Here is an 18103-nt window from a genome sequence, read left to right on the forward strand (position 1 = left end):
TAGGAGACTTGACCACATGCTTAAAATTAGTATTTTTGAAATTTTCTTTTTCTGACTAAATATATTTATGTTATATTTTTATTCAAAAAAAGAAAATTACAAAAATATTAATATTTGCTATACGGTCAAAGCACCTAAAGTTACGTGTAAAAAGTCAAACACCCTATATAATGGACCAGAAGGAGTAATTATTTAACATATTTTATTAAAAATAAATATTCTTCTATATATATAATTATTTTATCAGTAATATTAGATAATTTATCTCAAATATATAGCTGGCTAATGATAAATATATGTGATTTTTTTACAAAATATAAAGCAGGCTAGTGGTAAAATATTTAATTTACGATAAAGAGAGGCTAAGCTGGCTTGACGACTTTAAACCCACCAGGCCAGCCAAGCCAGCCAGGGGTGTTTACTTGTTTGTTCATAAACACAACCCAAAAGAGTAGAGAATTAAAAGGGTCAGTAGACACACACATACACATACACACAGTATACAATATTATTACAGCACAAACCAAACAGGCAAAAGGCTCTGAAGAGAGAGAAAAAAGCAAACAAGATAAACAAGAGAGAAACTCAAGAAACAAGAGGGGTTTTCAAGACAACAGAGATGATGCAAACACAAGAGCAAGCAGTGACACAGTCTGGTCAACTCTCGGGAAGTCTAAGCTTCAGTGGAAGCATGTCGAAAGAAGATGAAGAGATGTCAAAGACGGCTCTTTCTACTTTTAGAGCCAAAGAAGAAGAGATTGAAAAGAAGAAGCTTGAGGTTAGAGAGAGAGTCCAGGCTCAGCTTGGTCGCATTGAACAAGAGACTAAGCGTCTGGCTAACATTAGAGAGGTAATTTAAGTGCTTTTTTCATGGGATTTTCTCAGATTTGGAAAATTTTGTTTCTAAATTTTGGGGGTTTTGGTTTTTTATTTTTTTTCATGGGAATTGAACATGGGTTTTGAGAAATGATGTTGGGTTATTTTGTTTCTATTATGTTTGTGTTGCATGTTGAATTTCTTGAATTTGGGTCAATTGTTTTCTACTTTCTTTTTCTCTTTCATGGGATTTGTTCATGAACCAAACCAAGTCTTCAGCTTTATGTACCGGTTTTTTTGTGCGCTAAAATATCTGTTTTCTTAGTAAATTACACTGTAAAATAGCAGAATTTTGTGTAAAGGTTGTCACTTTTCTTCAATTTTGGTTCTGCATCTTCCACAATTTTTTCGTGGGGTTGGAGATTAGGAATTCACAACAAGAAGTGGGTAGTCTGACTGTTTCAATCATGGTTCTGTTTTGTACCTTTATGTTTATGAACTTGAATAGGTATTTGACAAGGAAAAAATTATGTGCACAATTTTCTCGTGATTGTATATAGGCCTTCAAAAATAGACTTTATGGTTTTGCGATTGTAGCTTTCAGTTATTAAGTTATCAGTTGTATAAAAAACAATTGGAACAGTTTGAATGTTATTTGATCACGGGCAACTGTTTGGGTAAGCTGAGCCCAATTTTCTTTGCTTGTCATCAGACTTTTTGATTAAAATCGATGGATTTTATTTTGTTCTCAGGAACTTGAAGGATTAGCAGATCCAATGAAGAAGGAACTTAGCCTTGTTCGTAAAAAGGTCGATTCAGTTAATAAAGAGCTGAAACCCTTGGGACAGACCTGCCAGAAGAAGGTTATGATCTTACCGACAAATATATACGTTGTAAATTTTGATAGTGCATATTAATTGTAGATTCTTTTTTGTCAATATATAAATATTTATGAAGATGTGAATCTTGATCATCAAATCTATTATCTACAACGGCAACTTTATATCTAGCAATTTTTAATGGTATACATATTAATTGTAGATTTTTTTTTTGTCAAGATGTCTGTATTTTTAAATGAATGAAGATATCAAATACGATCATGTGACTATTTATTAGCTACTGAAAACTATTGGGATCTGGGGTGTAACAGGAAAAAGAGTATAAAGATGCTCTTGAAGCCTTTAATGAGAAGAACAAGGAGAAAGTACAGTTGATTACTAGGCTGATGGAGGTTAGTGGACCAAGCTTACATTTTGTTTACTAGTTTCATAAGAACAATTCAAGTCCTGAATATTTGATCATGGTTTTAATGAATCCTTTTAATGAAACAGCTGGTTAGCGAAAGCGAGAAATTAAGGATGAAGAAGCTGGAGGAACTGAGTAAGAGCATAGAATTGACGCGCTGAATAATTGTAAACTCTAATCACTAAGTTAGGGATGTGTGAATGTATTTATTAATCAAGAACACCGTTCTCTTTTTCATTTCTCTTATCTTTCTAGTTATATAATATGGGTGATTTGGGTTTGGTTGTATTTTATTGTTACCGTTGTTAAACAGGTCATAACTTTGGATTCTTTCTTTCACTTTGCTGTGTCTCTCAGGTTTTGTTAAAGTTATTTGTAGTTTATTCAGCAGAAATGCTTTTTGTGTAAGTAATGTTCATGAGAATTACTCCCCCCCTGGTGTTACTTGCTACCTTTCATTTTTTGTTTACTGTTCTTGTCTTCTTGACATTGTATTTTAGTGATGAATCAAGAACTGGCTACTTTGACATTTTAAGATTCCATTTAGAATTCTTGATTAAAATACGAACACAAGGACAAAAGTTTATTTATATAACAAATTAACAAATGTTATATGTTGCTCTCTAATGTCAAACACGGCAGGTATGATTCACGTTGTTTATAATACTTTTGTCATTTTTAGGTCTGACTGCCGAAACTTGGAACTGGTAATCACTGTAGAATGTATTTTAAGTTGAAAACCAACAGAAAAGACCAAAATTTTTCTCAAGTGTTCAATAATAGTGACAGTTGGGTAGTTTGGATAAATAAATTGGGGGTTGGGGTAGGGGACTTTGAGACTGGGACTAGAATGAATGGAGTCATGGGGAGACCCCTTGAAGCATGGTGGTATAAGACAAGCTAGCCACTGAAATTTTGTGTAAGGTCCATCAACAACAAAGCATGTCTTCTGATCCAAAACACTCTGGACTCTGGTCCCTCAGGATCATGTATTCTCGTCCTCGCATAATTTTTACATGTTAATTTTATGACAGCCAGTTTTTTTAAATGTAACAACTTTGTATTTGTGTTGATTTGTGATTCTATCACTAGTCGAAGGAAGAAACGGTTGTATAACGGCAAATATTTAGCATTCCGAAACAGATAAAAACACTATAGACATGATGAAAGCAAGGACTAACAGGCGTTGAAGACTAAAAGGAGAAATTTTCTTCAGTTCGAACGAACGTGGTAAACACATGTTGACTTGATCCACGCTTTTCCTCTGTTTTGTCTAGTGCCTGTTTGGAATTCTAACTCCGCATGAGTTAACATATAATGCAACGATTGCTAGCCAAACTCAAACCGATTAATTTAAATATCTCTGGCTTAATATTATTGGGTTTAGTTTATTGATTCATGGAGTAATGTGTTCGTGATATATGCATACTAGATATTATAAAATATCTGAAATAGTCTCCAACTAAAATTACAGTGTATAGTTTTTTACCTTTTTCTGATAGAATGCATCTTATATGTTTTTTTTAAAGAATATATATTATATATTTTTGCAATTAAACATGAAAATAAGAAAATGGAGAGATTGTATTATCATCACACAGAGGGGAACCATTTTCCTTATATCACCAATTCACCATCCACATTTTTACCTGGCCACTATCTATTAAAGCTTTTTGATATGTATGATACTACAGTATATATATTAATTGAAAATGGTTATTTAATTTCTACAATAATTTGCCCGTTGTACGAATCAAGCTCAGACTTGACCGTTGGCTCTGGCACCGAGGAAGATAGCGTATCTATATCTCATGTACGGGACCTGATTTTGACTCGTCCACCCTGGAGCCTCCAGAATTACTGCCTTACAGGCCTTGAGCCCACTACATTATTTTGGGCCTGTGCATATTCTCACTTTTCAGTTATATAAACCCCTCCCCAACCGCCCATTGTAAAACTTGCACAATGGGCCTCACAAGTCTTACAGAAACTTGTTGCAAAAAAGATGTGAATATCGATGCAGAAATCAGAATCAATTACATGCATAAAAAGCTTGTGATGAATAATCTATTCATCGAATAGCAAACGAGAGGGGCTTTGTCTTATTGCTGGGAAGAAGATCTTATTGTCTCCTTTGAGAAGGACCTCTCAGAATAGAATAATGCAATTTGTGTGTGTGAATTTTTGTGTATATTATTTCTTTAACGGAAAGGACAGAATGAGAAAAATCTCATCGGACAGAAAAAAACAAAGATACTCCTTGTTCTCTTCTGTCCTGTGAACCTAAGGTGGATCTGTCTCTAGACTCTAGTGTGTAAAAATTATATACAGGATCCACAATTTGCTACTACCACTCATTTTCTATACAAATATAAGGGTTTTCCACTCTCCTTAATTTGTTTATGTTTAACTGAAACTAATAGCATCTGAGGACTAAGAGCATCTCCAACCTTACAAAACCCTTAGGTAAAAAATGAGTTGGCATACCATATATAAAAAATATAGCCAATCTGTTGAAAAAAGCGCACTCCAACCACATGAGACTGTTGTCTATAATTTTAGCCAACCTCCTATGGATGGCTATATTTGTCGAACCTCTGCAGGTCTGTAAAAAATCTGTAGGAAGATTACACATCATTTATTACTATACTGAACTGATATATTCTATTTTAACAAACTAAAATATTAATAACATACTATTTTTAAATTATAGCCAACCAATATAGCCAATACCGTCGAAGCAAAATGTCTTACAGGTTCAGCAAATTTTACATAATGTCTTACAGGTCCAATTTAGCCAACGATTATAGCCAACACCGTTGGAGATGCTCTAAGTGGGTGTTTGTTTAGGACTTATAAGTCCAGCTCCTGGATTATAAATTATGAGCACTTATTTGTACCGTTTGTGTAATAAGTTAAGAAGTACTTATAAAAAGCTAAGAATGCTAGCTTTACTTATTTCTCAAACTTAATCACTTATAAGTCTTATTTTGCTTCTAACTTCTACTCCACTTATATATTTTAGATAAAAAACACTTATTTTAAGCTCAGCCAAACGCCGGTTGTTTCCTGGCAGCCAGGTTGGTGACAAACTCCACCACCTGAAATCAGTCAGGATCCTATGTTATACATTGATTGTGTAATGTGGTTTTTTGGCATATTATTCATGTAATTCATTATAAGAGTATTTTTTTTATTACTCCCTTCATTCAAAATAATAATTATTTTAATTTTTTATATATAATTTGAGGTGTAAATAAACTATATTTCTACATATTAATTTTCACATTTTTTTAAATAAAAGTTTAACATCTAGATTTTTACTCTAAAAATATTAAAAAATATTTGTAAAAATATATTTTTTGCAAATCAATATATGTATAAAAAGTCAAAATAATTATTCTTTATATATTTATTTAACGTATTTAGTTGAGTCGATGGGATGGTAAAAATATTGAAAGTATTATGAAATCAATGACATGCGTAGTTACAGCAACTCCAAGGCATTCTAAAAGTATTTATGTGGCACCTACATGGCATATACACGGCACATTTTAGATAATATTGTAAGTAAAAATTCTACACTCCAACCATTACCTCTTAGCAAAAAATATAGATAACTAAAATTAGGGTAGCATTTGTAAAACCTCTAAGGGTATTATGTATAATTTTAGATAATATAATTATATATAACACTATTGGATGAATCTAGAAGCTCTTAGCTATAATTTTAGATGATTATCTGTATATCATATTACAGCTAACAATTATACATAAGAGCAAGATGGTCTAACGTCGATTGTGAGAGAAAATGTTTAACCTAGCGGCGCAATGAACAAGATTTGAAAATTAAAATAAACTGGTTATAATTGCGAGAGCATTTATGGAAGCAAAAGAAAATTAGATTAGGAGTGATTCCAAGGGACAGCTGTGCAGCACGCGGCACTCTAGTTACTGACTTACTGTTAGGCTACGGTCTTGGGCAGTTGGGCTTCCAAGATTGCTTTCGCTGGTTTTTTCGAACATATTTAACTCCAGCCACATCGTCCTATTTTCATCATTTCTCGGGTTTTATATAATTAAATGGATATTTTGTGATCACGTTTTTTTGTTTTTTTGATGGAAAATTTCTATTAAAAAACTTGCTCCTTACATAACATCTCCAACAATGAACTCGGAGGAGATAAAAAAATATTGTAGCTATTAGACAAACATGGAACTCTAGCCATAATTTGTCTGCTTCTTGACGTGGTTTAACAACAGATCATCCCTCTGTTATAGCTTCCAGTGACAAAACTCAATAGTATGGCCAGCCTCATTGTAATACTGCTTCTCTTTAGACAATGTTGCTTTCACAGTTAATTCCGAGTCGCTTTCGATCTCCACATCAGACACTCCCATTTCCTCAATCCAGCGAATACTCTCCTCCCCTCCTCGAGCTTCAGCTTCCAGCACTGTTGCCTGCCCCTGAAATCTCATATTCTTTCCTTTGACAAACTGCCCATTCTCGTTTCGAAGCACCATTCCCACACTATACGACATTTCTCCTACGATCAGAGAAGCATCTACATTAAGTTTATGTCACCCTTCCCTCAGAGGTTTCCAACAGGTAATCTCAACGACCTCTACTGGCTTTATGTACATTGCGGCGACTTTTGCTTGCTTAGCTTTTGAAGCTTCCTGCCAGTCACGTTTCTGTTTCAAACTGATCTCCACTATTGTTGTTGGGTTGATAATTTTATCCTCCCAAACTTTTTGATTTCTTGCAAACCAGATGCCCCATGAAATCATAGCAACATTCTCTTTCTCCTCGGTATTGCCTGTAGCCATTTTCTCTAGTAACCAGTCAGGAGCATATTCCACCTCTTGCATTGCATAATTTAATCTCGCTTTCTGCCAGCATTCCATAGCAAAAGGACAGTCAAAGAATTCCAGCCACGTCGTCCTATTTTCATCATTTCTCGGGTTTTATATAATTAAATGGATATTTAGTGATCACGTTAATAATTATTTTTATTATTTAAATGAAATATTGAGTACTACTGTAATTGATTATCAGTGCCACGGTCACACTAAAAAATCTAAAATTAAAATGAGTTCACTCTGACCAATCGAAAACACAGAAGCGTTAACAACAATTATGCACTCAACATCGTCTGCAAGACTCAGTTGTAATAATGATACGACATATGATGAGATGATAATAACAAGTCAGCAACAATAATAATGCTAACCGGGTAATTAATGAAGGGGGATACACATTCTGTAGCCTGGTCCATGGAAACACAGTAGTTGTAACAAATTGCAGCTGCATGTGTAATGTTGCACAGTGTAAACTGGACCGCTGGTATAGTAATTTGCAGTACTAGTAAGATAAGTTTGGGTCAGCCTATGAAACATTGCACAACCCAAAGCAACCTTTTTTGTACTCCATAGGTAGCCTACAGAGACACCTCCAGCTTGTAGCTACAGAGACAGGATTGGGTAACAGTGGAACTACCGGTACGCTTTATTCTTCTCAACATATACAAGTCGTTTCAGATTCTATGTGGATGTTATTTTCGTGTCATCTTCTCATCATTTGAGGTTCTCTGCGGAGAGAATAAGTATATTTAAAGTGAAAAATATTTCTTACAAATGTGCTATCTCCGGAAACACTTACAAATAATATTTTTTGGCTTCTTTTGTTTCATATTAACATGCCCACAGTTGAAAGATTTGTTCATCAAGCTAAAATGTGAGTTCACATGTTAAAAATAAAAAATATAATGAACTTATGGAAAAACTCACACTCCCATCACGCTTTGTCTACAATTAACCAACCTCCTGTAGATGACGTTATATTTGTCGAACATCTACGGATCTGTAACAGTGAGAGAACAGTTGGAGCTGGGTAGCTGTCCCATTCTGAGCAACGCCAATGCATCCTCTCCTAGTCTCCCCCTTCCCCACTCATTAATACAGACAGCCTAACCAACTCTATTTCTTCTACTCCTCCCGTGATACTAGTTGAGTAGAGTGTAAACTATAAAGCACCCACTAACACAACTCGCATTTTTTAAAATCATTGCTTTATCAAACTACAATACCACCTTGCCTCGATATCATAAACTCCAGATTTGAATCAAGAACTCTCTTTCATCTCTCCCAATCTCTCTCATGTACACACAGAGAGATTGTACTTTCCACAGTCAACCCTTTCAACTGTCCACTCCACGTTGATGCTTACAGAACATCATTATTTTCATTTTACCCCCTCATTTTCAAAATTTACTCTTTCTCCCCACTTTATACTACTCATCATTCTTTTCTTCTTAAAGTGTTGCTCTTAAAGCCACAGAAACAAGAAAAAAAAGTTGAGTTATTGAACTATGGCTCATCATCATCCTGATCATAAGCACAAGCATTTACGAGAGCTGCTGAGAGAAGATCAAGAGCCGTTTTTACTACACAAACACATTGCTGACAAACGTTGTCAGCTCAAAACCACTTCATTACAACTTCGGAAACACAACTTGTTTATCAACCAAACGTCGTCGTCTTCGAAGCATGTCTCGTTTCTCTGTAGAAAAGCTTGTTTCTTATCTTTCACCGACTCGCCGGACTTCAAGAAATCGCCGTTCCCCTCGCCGGCTAAAAGCCCGTGTGCACGTTTTCTTCACATCCCAGCTAAAACGGCTGCCATGCTTCTAGAAGCTGCTATGAAGATCCAGTCAACCAAGCCCAAAGCCCAGGCCCAACACATCGGTTTTAACCTCTTCGGATCCTTCTTCAAGCGACTCAGAAATAAAAACAAGGCCAGGAAACGTGAAATCTGTGTGAATGATGCCTCTACACCTTCAGTTGAAGCAAATGCTGTTGTTTCTTCAAGTAAAAACATTGAGGAAGTTAGTGAAGATACTAGACGGGTCAGTAGTGCGGGCTGGTCTGAAAGTAATGAAGGCAAGTCTTTGGACATGGAGTCTTGTTCCACTACTTCAAGATCTGATTGTTCGAGCCCAACATCAAGCCCATTTCATTTTGCTCTTCAGCGGACCCTCACTCCTGATATCTTATCTCCGGTCACTTCTCCGGTTAGCCATAAAAAGGTGTGTGTTACTTCTTACGGTCAATTTTTACGCATCTCGACTAATAATATCGTGATACATGCAAGTTTATGCAGATTTATTACATAATTAGATTTTTTATTAGATTAAGCGGCCTTTATTGTAGAATAATTGATTAATACTACCGAACAAATTTTAAGGAGTTAAAATTATTTTCATCATAGATTTTATACGAACAAATGTTGAGGTTAACAAGGTTGTCAGGGGAGTTAAGTGTCGTTTAGGATCGGCGGGTGGCAAGAGGATCTCTATGTGAGTCGGGCTGTCGACTTGAAATGACGATGTTGCCCCACAAATTGCATCATTCCAAAACGACTTTGGAGGGTGTGATTTGTCATTCATAGGGTTTCGATAGGAGGACCTTATTGTTTTGTAGCTCTGCTTTTTTCGATCACGCCTCTGCCACAAAAATCTTTTCCAAACCAGCCCTGTCGATTAAATTATTAGTCACATTAAAAGACGATTTTTAGTTCTGTAAATGCAGGCGCTTTAATCTTATATGCTTGTTTGTTATAGCAGCAGTACAATCAATTTACAATTCTTAATAAAAATGTTTAAATAGACTCACCACAGTAATTAGTTAAAAAATTGACTGTAAAATATAATCACATGAAACAAACACAAACAATATATTTGTTACAATTTTTAGTTTGGTTATTTTTGACATAATAGTGCTGTTTGTATAACAGGATAATAATCACGAAGAGGAAAGTTTACAGAAAATTCCAGTTGGAGAGGAAGAACGAGATCAATGCAGTCCAGTATCTGTATTGGACCCACCGTTCGAAGACGATGATGAACTAAACAGAGAGGAGGAAGATGAAGAAGAGGATAGTGATTTTGATGTTGAGAGCAGCTATGCAATCGTGCAAAGTATGTTATTTGGTTTTGAATTATTTTACGAATGCTAACAAATCTTGTGTCTTTATCAACCTTTACTTTTGTCTAATGCAAGTTCATACAACTTAATAGATCAAACACTAAATTATTTTAAACCTGAAATATATTGTGGGATCCATTGAATTGAAATAATGGAATTGCAATAAAGTTTAAATTTCTGTTTAGTGACTAAACACTAGTGTGGTAGGGCTATATATTGATGGCTGTGTTTGTATTCAACTTCATGTCAATTTCGAATGATCAAGATCATATTTGCTTAGCTTTTTTCCAATGTTGTGTTCGATCTGAGTTGCTCACTTAAATTTAATGGAATCACTGCAATTATGTTAATGATTCCCTACCATTTGATGGCTACATGACTCTATACCCAATACTGATAATTTAGTTTCCTCGAGCCAACTGTACTAATCAAAGTGAATGTTTCATGTGCTTGTGTTGTGCACACTTTTGGTGAGTAGGGTCTCGTGTTCTTTGTTCAGTTACATTCATCTTCATTCGTGCCTTTTTTTCAGATAAGAACTGCTAACTAAATTCTAATTACAGGAGCCAAGCTGCAGCTTTTGCACAAGCTTCGTAGGTTTGAGAGACTGGCAGAGTTGGATCCTGTTGAACTTGAGAAAAGAATGTTGGAAGATGTAGAAGAAGCTGATGATGATGATAATGAAGAGGAATTTGATTATGTTAACGACTTAGGATCGTCATTGGATATTCAGGAAAATCTTGATGAGGTTGTTAGAGAAGTGTTAAGCAGATCAAATCAGTATAATCAGAACAAGATTTCCTCAGACGTTAGACGGCTTCTCTTGGACCTTATTGCTGAAGAGAGAAAGAGTGAACCGGACAATACCAGTGAAGCATTGGTGAGCAGTGTGTGCAAGAGGTTGAATGCATGGAAAGAAGTGGAATCTAACACCATTGATATGATGGTCGAATTGGACTTCAGAAAAGAACTAGATGGTTGGACGCGATATGAGGAGGAAGTACGAGACCGGGCAAGGGATATTGAGCTAGCAATCTTCGAGTTATTGGTTGAGGAGTTGGTTTCTTATTAAAATTTGCGGAAACAGGAAGCTTCATGAAATTTTGTATCAGTCCTAATACCAGTCCAGTCTAGTTGAGTATTGTAATTTTTATCGGGGACCAGTTTGAGTTTTGTATACTCGCGAGAGCTGGGTTCATTAGCACGATGACCAAGTTGTATCTTGCGAGTTACTCTGGTAGCAACATGGTTATGCATATGTATGATTTATAGAAAAAGAGGGGGTGGTATATATGCGTATTTATCTTTTTCAATTTTCCCTGATTTCCCATGACTATCGACAATGTCTATGCTCTGTGAAATGAGAAACACAATTTGAAAATTTTGAATCGAGGGTAAATGATCTCTATACTGGTTTGGTCTAACTGATACTACTACATTATTCACTGTCAAATTATTCCTCTGTGTCTGTACTTGTATGAAGTGATTGACAATAAAACTGAATAACGCTTTTAGAGGGCCTGTTTCTTCAGCTCAACTAAAACTAATTAGCTAGAGTGCACTTTAAACTATTGGTTTATACTACTATATGCTTATTGAAAAGCAACAAACTTAGGGGGATGTACTTAAAAGTGTAAATTTGGGGGTTTGAAATTGAGATATCCAAAGACCAAAGTGAAGGCAACAGGCAAAAACCATGAACAAATAAAACGATACTGTACAACTTTATATCAGAGAACATCACTGTCTCGTGTGTACTGTTAGAGCATCTCCAACCATATAAATCCCTTGGCTAAAAAATGAGTTCGCATTCCAAAATTAAAAAATATAGCCAACGTCCTGAAAAAATAGCACTCCAACCACACTAATCTGTTGTCTATAATTTTAGCCAACCTCCTATGGATGGCTATATTTGTCGAACCTCTACAGGTCTGTAAGAAATCTGTAGGAAGATTACATATCATTTATTACCATATTAAACTGATATATTCTATTTTAACAATTTAAAATATTAATAACATACTATTTTTAAATTATAGCCAACCAATATAGTCAGTACCATTGAAGCAAAATGTCTTACAGGTTCAGCAAATTTTACATAATGTATTACAGGTCCAATTTAACCAACAAATATAGCCAACACCGTTGGAAATGCTCTTAGTTGCTATATATAACAGAGCACCAGAAGCGAGGGCATCTTTACTAGTACTATGGCATTTTTAATTTATTTATGTATATTGAAACGGCCAAGGTGTAGTCTACATCACGCACTCTGGGTTAGTTTGCGATACGGCCTTATCAGATGGTACTTCGCCCCCCATTTTTCAAATTATGTGGGCATATATTAGCATCACTTTGTAATGTCACGATATGTTGGTGACTCTTCAGCAAATCTCTAACATCATGCCCAGCACAGGTGTTCTCCCTCCACAAGCTTCCTGATTTATCACATACCCTGCACATTCCCTCGGGCCTCGATTGGATCATCTTTATACTCAACGCTTCCTTTTGCTCGAACAAAAGGACAACATACGAAATTTAACGGACATACAAATTACTAACTCTTCATTTTACATCGAGTACCCGTGTTGCGATACTCGGACATTATATGGACATTCTAACATTTATTTTAGACCAAATAAATACAGTAATTTTTTTAAAATATGGTCGAGTCCTCAGTTTGAGCAATTCCAGCTAAAGTCTGGGTACTATAATAGGCATACAAATGAATTAAATTTATTGAATTGGGCAAGCAAATGTTCAAACTCGGTCGTACTATTTTAATAACCAATTTTAAAACCTTACTATAATTTAAAAGAAGATTTTAAGTAGATAATATAATATAAATCTTAAAATCAGCTGTTTTCTTTTAAGACTACATTTCAACATTTTCTCCATTATGGTTTACTTATTTAAAAAAGAAAGGGAAGAGAGAATCGTGCAGTACTCGTCTTGAGTCTTGACAATTGTAATACTGAACTGGCCCAAAATCTTGATGCAGTATGCATGAAGTCTTTTCTCATGCTCCAGACCTCCAGTAGATTTGGTCTTATATATGTTGGGCCTATACAACGAGTTATTCACCGCAAGCCTGATGACTGGTAACCACACACAATTGCCCATACCATAAACCGGCCATAAGTCGTAGTCTTTTGTATCGTATAAAATGAATGGGTCCGGGTAGCATATATAAAATAAAAAAAATTCGAATATTATTATTCAGAATTTTTGATGTATATATAAAGAAGGTAACGGTATCATTAATCAGAAAATTACTCATTTCTAAGATTTTCATATTAAACGCTTTTATTTTGACACTGAACATATGCTAGTATTGATCGTAGTTTCGGGACCTGCCAAAAACAATAATGTAGTGCAAAAATGATGCACCACATCCACATGTTCTACACTAACAAGCTAATACTTCTATATAATAATAAATTCATAATCTAAGAATAAAATATTTTTTGGTTAAAATATTATAACACACTGAATATATATATAAAAAATTAAGATTAAATTATCCAACATTTTTCTTCTGATAAACATACGCTGCACGTACGTATATCAGACCTGGATTCTAAATAATAATATAGGTGCAAAAAATATGCACCACATCCACATGTTCTACACTAACCAGCTATTATATATAATAATATATTCATAATAAGATTCTTGTAATCCTGTTATCCATTTTGTAACTACTCTACTTTGTTTATTAATATTTAAAGTTTGCGTCTACAAATTGTAATAAGGTTCTCAGGTAATTAAGACATCAGTTTTGACCCTCCAAAGTTGGAGTGCACGAGCTGTTAATCTTCATTACAAATTAATTACAACTAATAATAAGCATACAAGTCTATAACTAATCAGCAGCAGGTGTAGAACAAGCCATTGACTTGGTAAAGGTAGACCCTGTATGCACACCCTCCACATACATTCCTTTGATAATTCCCTGGAAGACCCTGAATTTCTTAAACCACCAAAATGATTAGAAACAAACATGCAGTATCTTCAGAAAATCATCACCACACCATCAAGATTTGGGAAGTAAACGAAGCTCGATTAGCCTCTATGCAACAAAAAATAGTGGAAACTAAGCCTACCCTGCTAAGCAAGTCGGCTGGTAGTAGCACTTGTTCGATTTTTCGTGTACCTCAGAGCTTCATTGACATCAACGGCAGATGCTACCAGCCTCACATAGTATCCATAGGCCCGTATCACCATGGCGAGCCTCATCTGAAGATGATTGAAGAGCATAAGTGGAGATTTTTAGGCACGTTGTTGCATCGAACAGAGAGGAAAGGATTGAGCCTGGAGGATTATTTGAAGGCGATTCAACCTCTTGAGTCGGAAGCCCGGGAGTGTTACTCTGAAGTTGTGAAATTTGGTACTGATGAGTTTATAGAAATGATGGTTCTTGATGGTTGTTTTATAATTGAGCTGTTCAGGAAGCTTGGAGATTTGTATCCATTCGAGCCTGATGATCCGCTGATTTCAATGTCTTGGGTGTATTCGTTTTTCTTGAGAGATCTTCTTCGACTGGAGAATCAAATCCCCTTTTTCATACTCCAACGCTTGTTTGATCTATCCACATTGCCTGAAGAAGAATCAGGCAAATCTCTTGCTGAACTAGCTCTGAATTTTTTCAACAGTGCTTTGCAAAGACCTGATGAAGTCCTTGACCAGCATAAGAACTTGGTGGGAAAACACTTGCTTGATTTTGTCCGAGCAAGTCTGATTCCACCTGGTGATCCAGACCATATGCATTACAACAATCCAAGCCATGTGATTCATTGTGTATCAAAACTTCGTCGAGCAGGTATTAAACTCAAACCTGGAAAGTCCACAAGTTTTCTGGTGATAAAGTTTAGTCACGGTGTGCTGGAAATGCCATCTATTTCAATGGACGATTTCATGAGCTCCTTCTTGATAAATTGCGTGGCTTATGAACAATGCCACAAGAGCTGTTCTAAGCACATGACAACTTATACGACGATGTTGGATTGCCTCATAAACACGTCTAAGGATGTTGAGTATTTATGGGACCACGACATCGTGGAGAATTTTTATGGAACTGATTCTGAGCTCGCTAGACTGATCAACAACATGGGGAAGGATGTAACATTAGATATAGATCGATGTTACTTGGCCAAAGTATTCAACGACGTGAATCAATATTACAGGAATAACTGGCATGTGACTTGGGCAAGTTTTCAGTATACTTACTTTGCTACTCCATGGTCATTTATATCAGCTTTTGCTGCTCTGGTTCTGCTCATCCTCACCATTATTCAGACTTTTTACACCGTCCTCTCTTTTGTTGACGGTATGAGTAAACCATGATATCGAATATCTATATACACCTGCAAAAGAGAAATTCGGGATTCCCCAACATTTTGTACATCTGTTTATCTAAAAAAATAGCATTTTCTACATTTACTTTCCTCCATGTAACAGAAAAAATGAAACTCTGATCTCTTGCTTTATGTTATCCAAAAATATTTGAATCCTTTTTATCCAAAATATGTGAAACATGTGCCAGTTTTCCGGAATTTATGAGTGCAGGGTTCCGGTGCTCACCAAAAAGTTTAATCAAAACAATGAAAAAGAATGTTTCTTCCCTAGACAATATACAAGCTTTATAGCCCCAGAGTATTCATCTAGTTCAGGAAGAGTATGATACATATACAATTATCAGATTTTGAATCCACTTCATATAATATTTGTATGCAATTCATCACAAAAAAAGTATATATAAGCCGGAAACCAACAAAGCATAATCAAGACAATTGATATGATGGCTTCCAGACTTTACAATACAAGCTCTTACCTAGTGAAATCCAACATGACAGATTTCAATGCCCTTACAGTTACAAGCCTTTTGCGTGTGACACCAAACTTCAGAGATTTCAAGAAAACATTCTTTACGAGAGAGCATGCGACTTTGTACATACTCTAGCTCATAGTTAAAAGTATCTGTAACATAGTATAAATGTATAACCACAAGAGTTTTAAAGATGAGGTAAAAGAACAGTTTTAGGGAAAGATAATGTTCCATTATTAGGAGCTCCAGAGATATTCAGAATTGATGTTATCAAGTTGTATATCTGAATATTTTCAAATGAAGGCACTTCAACTCCCTTGGCAAATCTAGGACCATGACCGATAAATATGGTCCTCATAGAGAAAAATGCATTATCATATCCATGAGCTCCTCCACATTCTTTTCTCCTTGATACCTTCTGTTCAACCTTATATCCCTCCTCAACCAGCCCGATTATTGGTGGAATACGATCACTAGCATGGTAATGCAGTCGACTTGGCAACTCCTCCTTGAGGTAGACTTTCAAATACTTCCCATTATTGACCTTTCCCGATCCCAATCCGTCATTCATTTTCTTAACAACATCAGCTGCAGAGTAACCATGCGATGGGCGAATTGCAAGCAAAGGACTATAATCCTGAACCCAATCCTTGGGGATATCAATCCAGGGAGCCAAATCATCCAAAAAAATTAACTTGCTATCGCAAGTTCCAACCATACCATGATCACCTACCATAATTATATTCACATCTTCAAAAACCCCTTTTCTCTCCAAACCATCAATCAACCTCCCTATCAAACTATCAATCCTCGCAACAGCCTCCGTGATCTGCGGATCATCAGGTCCAACCTTATGACCTTGATGATCAGGTTCCTCAAAATACAATGTCATAAAAACAGGAACATCCTCACTAGGCTCATCAAAATACCTCAGAACCTTATCGACCCGGTCCTCAAAAGGCACCGACCCATTATAATGCGCACACAAACTCAAAGGGCAAGTCCAAGCGCCTTTGACCACCTCAGATCCAGGCCAAAAATAAGTAGCCGCTTTAAGGCCATGCTTAACCACCGTCTCCCACACCGGCTCCCCCAGCCACCACTTGGGCTCATGACTCGCCATACTAAAACTCTCCCCGGTGCTAAAATCTCGAAAAAAATTATTCACAATGCCGTGATACGCCGGATACAAGCCAGTGACAATTGAGTAGTGATTGGGGAATGTGAGTGTGGGGAAAACAGGGATCAAGCCTAGCTTCGCTTGGGTCCCATCTTGGATCAAACGGTTGATATTCGGAGCTGGGGTTTTGTATTGGTACCCGAATCGAAATCCGTCCGATGAAATCAACAGAACTACTGGGTGTCTGAGCTTAGTGAGTGGCCTTGAGAATTGGGTGTTTGAGTGGAGACGAGGGTGTGATTTGGAGGAGGAAGAAGAGAAGAAAAGGAATGCGAAAGCGAACGCAGCCGCAGCTGTGGTGAGGAAGAGGAGAGAGATGAGGAGAATTGTGGGTTTTGAAGGTGGGTTATGAGGGGAAGTGGTGGAGAAAGAGAGGAGAGATGTGGTTTGTTTAGGCGAGTTTGAGGTTGAGTTTGATTCATCTTCTTGTTCTTGCAGTAGTGTGAGTTTGGGGAGGGGAATGGGATTAGAAACCATGGCTAAAGAGTTGACTTGGTATGTTTAGGTAGTGATAAAGAATTGTGAGAAGATATAAAGTTGGGTGAGATTATGGTGGGGAAGAAGATGAAGTTGTCATTGTCAAATGATCCCAGTTTGAACAAAGATTAATGGTGTACAGAAATAACAAGGGGAAGTGAGGCCGGTTGAACGGGGAAACTTTGGCTTACCTTGTGAAAGTTATCCGTTAGTTCAAGAAACTTGTCCATTCAAAGGAGAAATTTACATTATTTTGACTAAATTTTATATACAAAATCGTGTTATTGTTTATATGTATATATAATTTAAAATATGATTTTCACAATTTTAAAATTTATCAAATATATTATTAAATTTTATAAATATTTGGTTTATTTTTAACTTATCAAGATAGCAGACGAATAATATTGAGAACGAGAAAATAGTTACATAAAGTTATTTGTGAGTGGGAAATAATTTTCAATAAATGTTAATAATTTATAATTATAATATATAATATAAGTAATATATTATATAAATTATTTAATTTATCTTTTAAGTTTAAATACTTTTTGTTAAATCAAATTTTAAAA

At 35.8% G+C, this 18103-nt stretch overlaps 4 protein-coding genes across 4 annotated transcripts; 3 read left to right on the plus strand and 1 right to left on the minus strand.

Annotated features, from left to right (window-relative positions):
• The first annotated feature begins 420 nt into the window (after positions 1-420).
• Positions 421-2400, plus strand: LOC108215572 (uncharacterized). The gene is made up of 4 exons (XM_017388071.2): positions 421-850; positions 1569-1679; positions 1967-2047; positions 2148-2400. Exons 1-4 carry the CDS (start codon positions 620-622, stop codon positions 2220-2222), a joined length of 498 nt encoding a protein of 165 aa, XP_017243560.1. The 5' UTR covers positions 421-619; the 3' UTR covers positions 2223-2400.
• A 5641-nt stretch (positions 2401-8041) lies between these two features.
• Positions 8042-11360, plus strand: LOC108218669 (uncharacterized). The gene is made up of 3 exons (XM_017391715.2): positions 8042-9149; positions 9857-10040; positions 10611-11360. Exons 1-3 carry the CDS (start codon positions 8433-8435, stop codon positions 11117-11119), a joined length of 1410 nt encoding a protein of 469 aa, XP_017247204.1. The 5' UTR covers positions 8042-8432; the 3' UTR covers positions 11120-11360.
• A 2512-nt stretch (positions 11361-13872) lies between these two features.
• On the plus strand, positions 13873-15483 carry LOC108218670 (UPF0481 protein At3g47200). The gene has a single exon (XM_017391716.2). The coding sequence runs from the start codon at positions 14035-14037 to the stop codon at positions 15391-15393; it is 1359 nt and encodes a 452-aa protein (XP_017247205.1). The 5' UTR covers positions 13873-14034; the 3' UTR covers positions 15394-15483.
• Positions 15484-15734: 251 nt separating this feature from the next.
• On the minus strand, positions 15735-17721 carry LOC108218668 (uncharacterized). The gene has a single exon (XM_064091165.1). It carries the CDS (start codon positions 17529-17531, stop codon positions 16062-16064), a length of 1470 nt encoding a protein of 489 aa, XP_063947235.1. The 5' UTR covers positions 17532-17721; the 3' UTR covers positions 15735-16061.
• Positions 17722-18103: the final 382 nt, after the last annotated feature.

The sequence above is a fragment of the Daucus carota genome, chromosome 4 (genome assembly GCF_001625215.2).
Source record: "Daucus carota subsp. sativus chromosome 4, DH1 v3.0, whole genome shotgun sequence".
NCBI classification, from domain to species: domain Eukaryota; kingdom Viridiplantae; phylum Streptophyta; class Magnoliopsida; order Apiales; family Apiaceae; genus Daucus; species Daucus carota.

Excerpts from the sequence above, each read along its gene's own strand:
- LOC108215572 (XM_017388071.2), top strand. The coding sequence starts at position 620 with ATGATGCAAACACAAGAGCAAGCAGTGACACAGTCTGGTCAACTCTCG. Across the intron at positions 851-1,568 it reads GTCTGGCTAACATTAGAGAG|GAACTTGAAGGATTAGCAGA; the intron begins GTAATTTAAGTG and ends TTTTGTTCTCAG. Across the intron at positions 1,680-1,966 it reads GACAGACCTGCCAGAAGAAG|GAAAAAGAGTATAAAGATGC; the intron begins GTTATGATCTTA and ends GGGGTGTAACAG.
- LOC108218669 (XM_017391715.2), top strand. The coding sequence starts at position 8,433 with ATGGCTCATCATCATCCTGATCATAAGCACAAGCATTTACGAGAGCTG. Across the intron at positions 9,150-9,856 it reads CTCCGGTTAGCCATAAAAAG|GATAATAATCACGAAGAGGA; the intron begins GTGTGTGTTACT and ends TTTGTATAACAG. Across the intron at positions 10,041-10,610 it reads CAGCTATGCAATCGTGCAAA|GAGCCAAGCTGCAGCTTTTG; the intron begins GTATGTTATTTG and ends TTCTAATTACAG.
- LOC108218670 (XM_017391716.2), top strand. The coding sequence starts at position 14,035 with ATGATTAGAAACAAACATGCAGTATCTTCAGAAAATCATCACCACACC.
- LOC108218668 (XM_064091165.1), bottom strand. The coding sequence starts at position 17,531 with ATGGTTTCTAATCCCATTCCCCTCCCCAAACTCACACTACTGCAAGAA.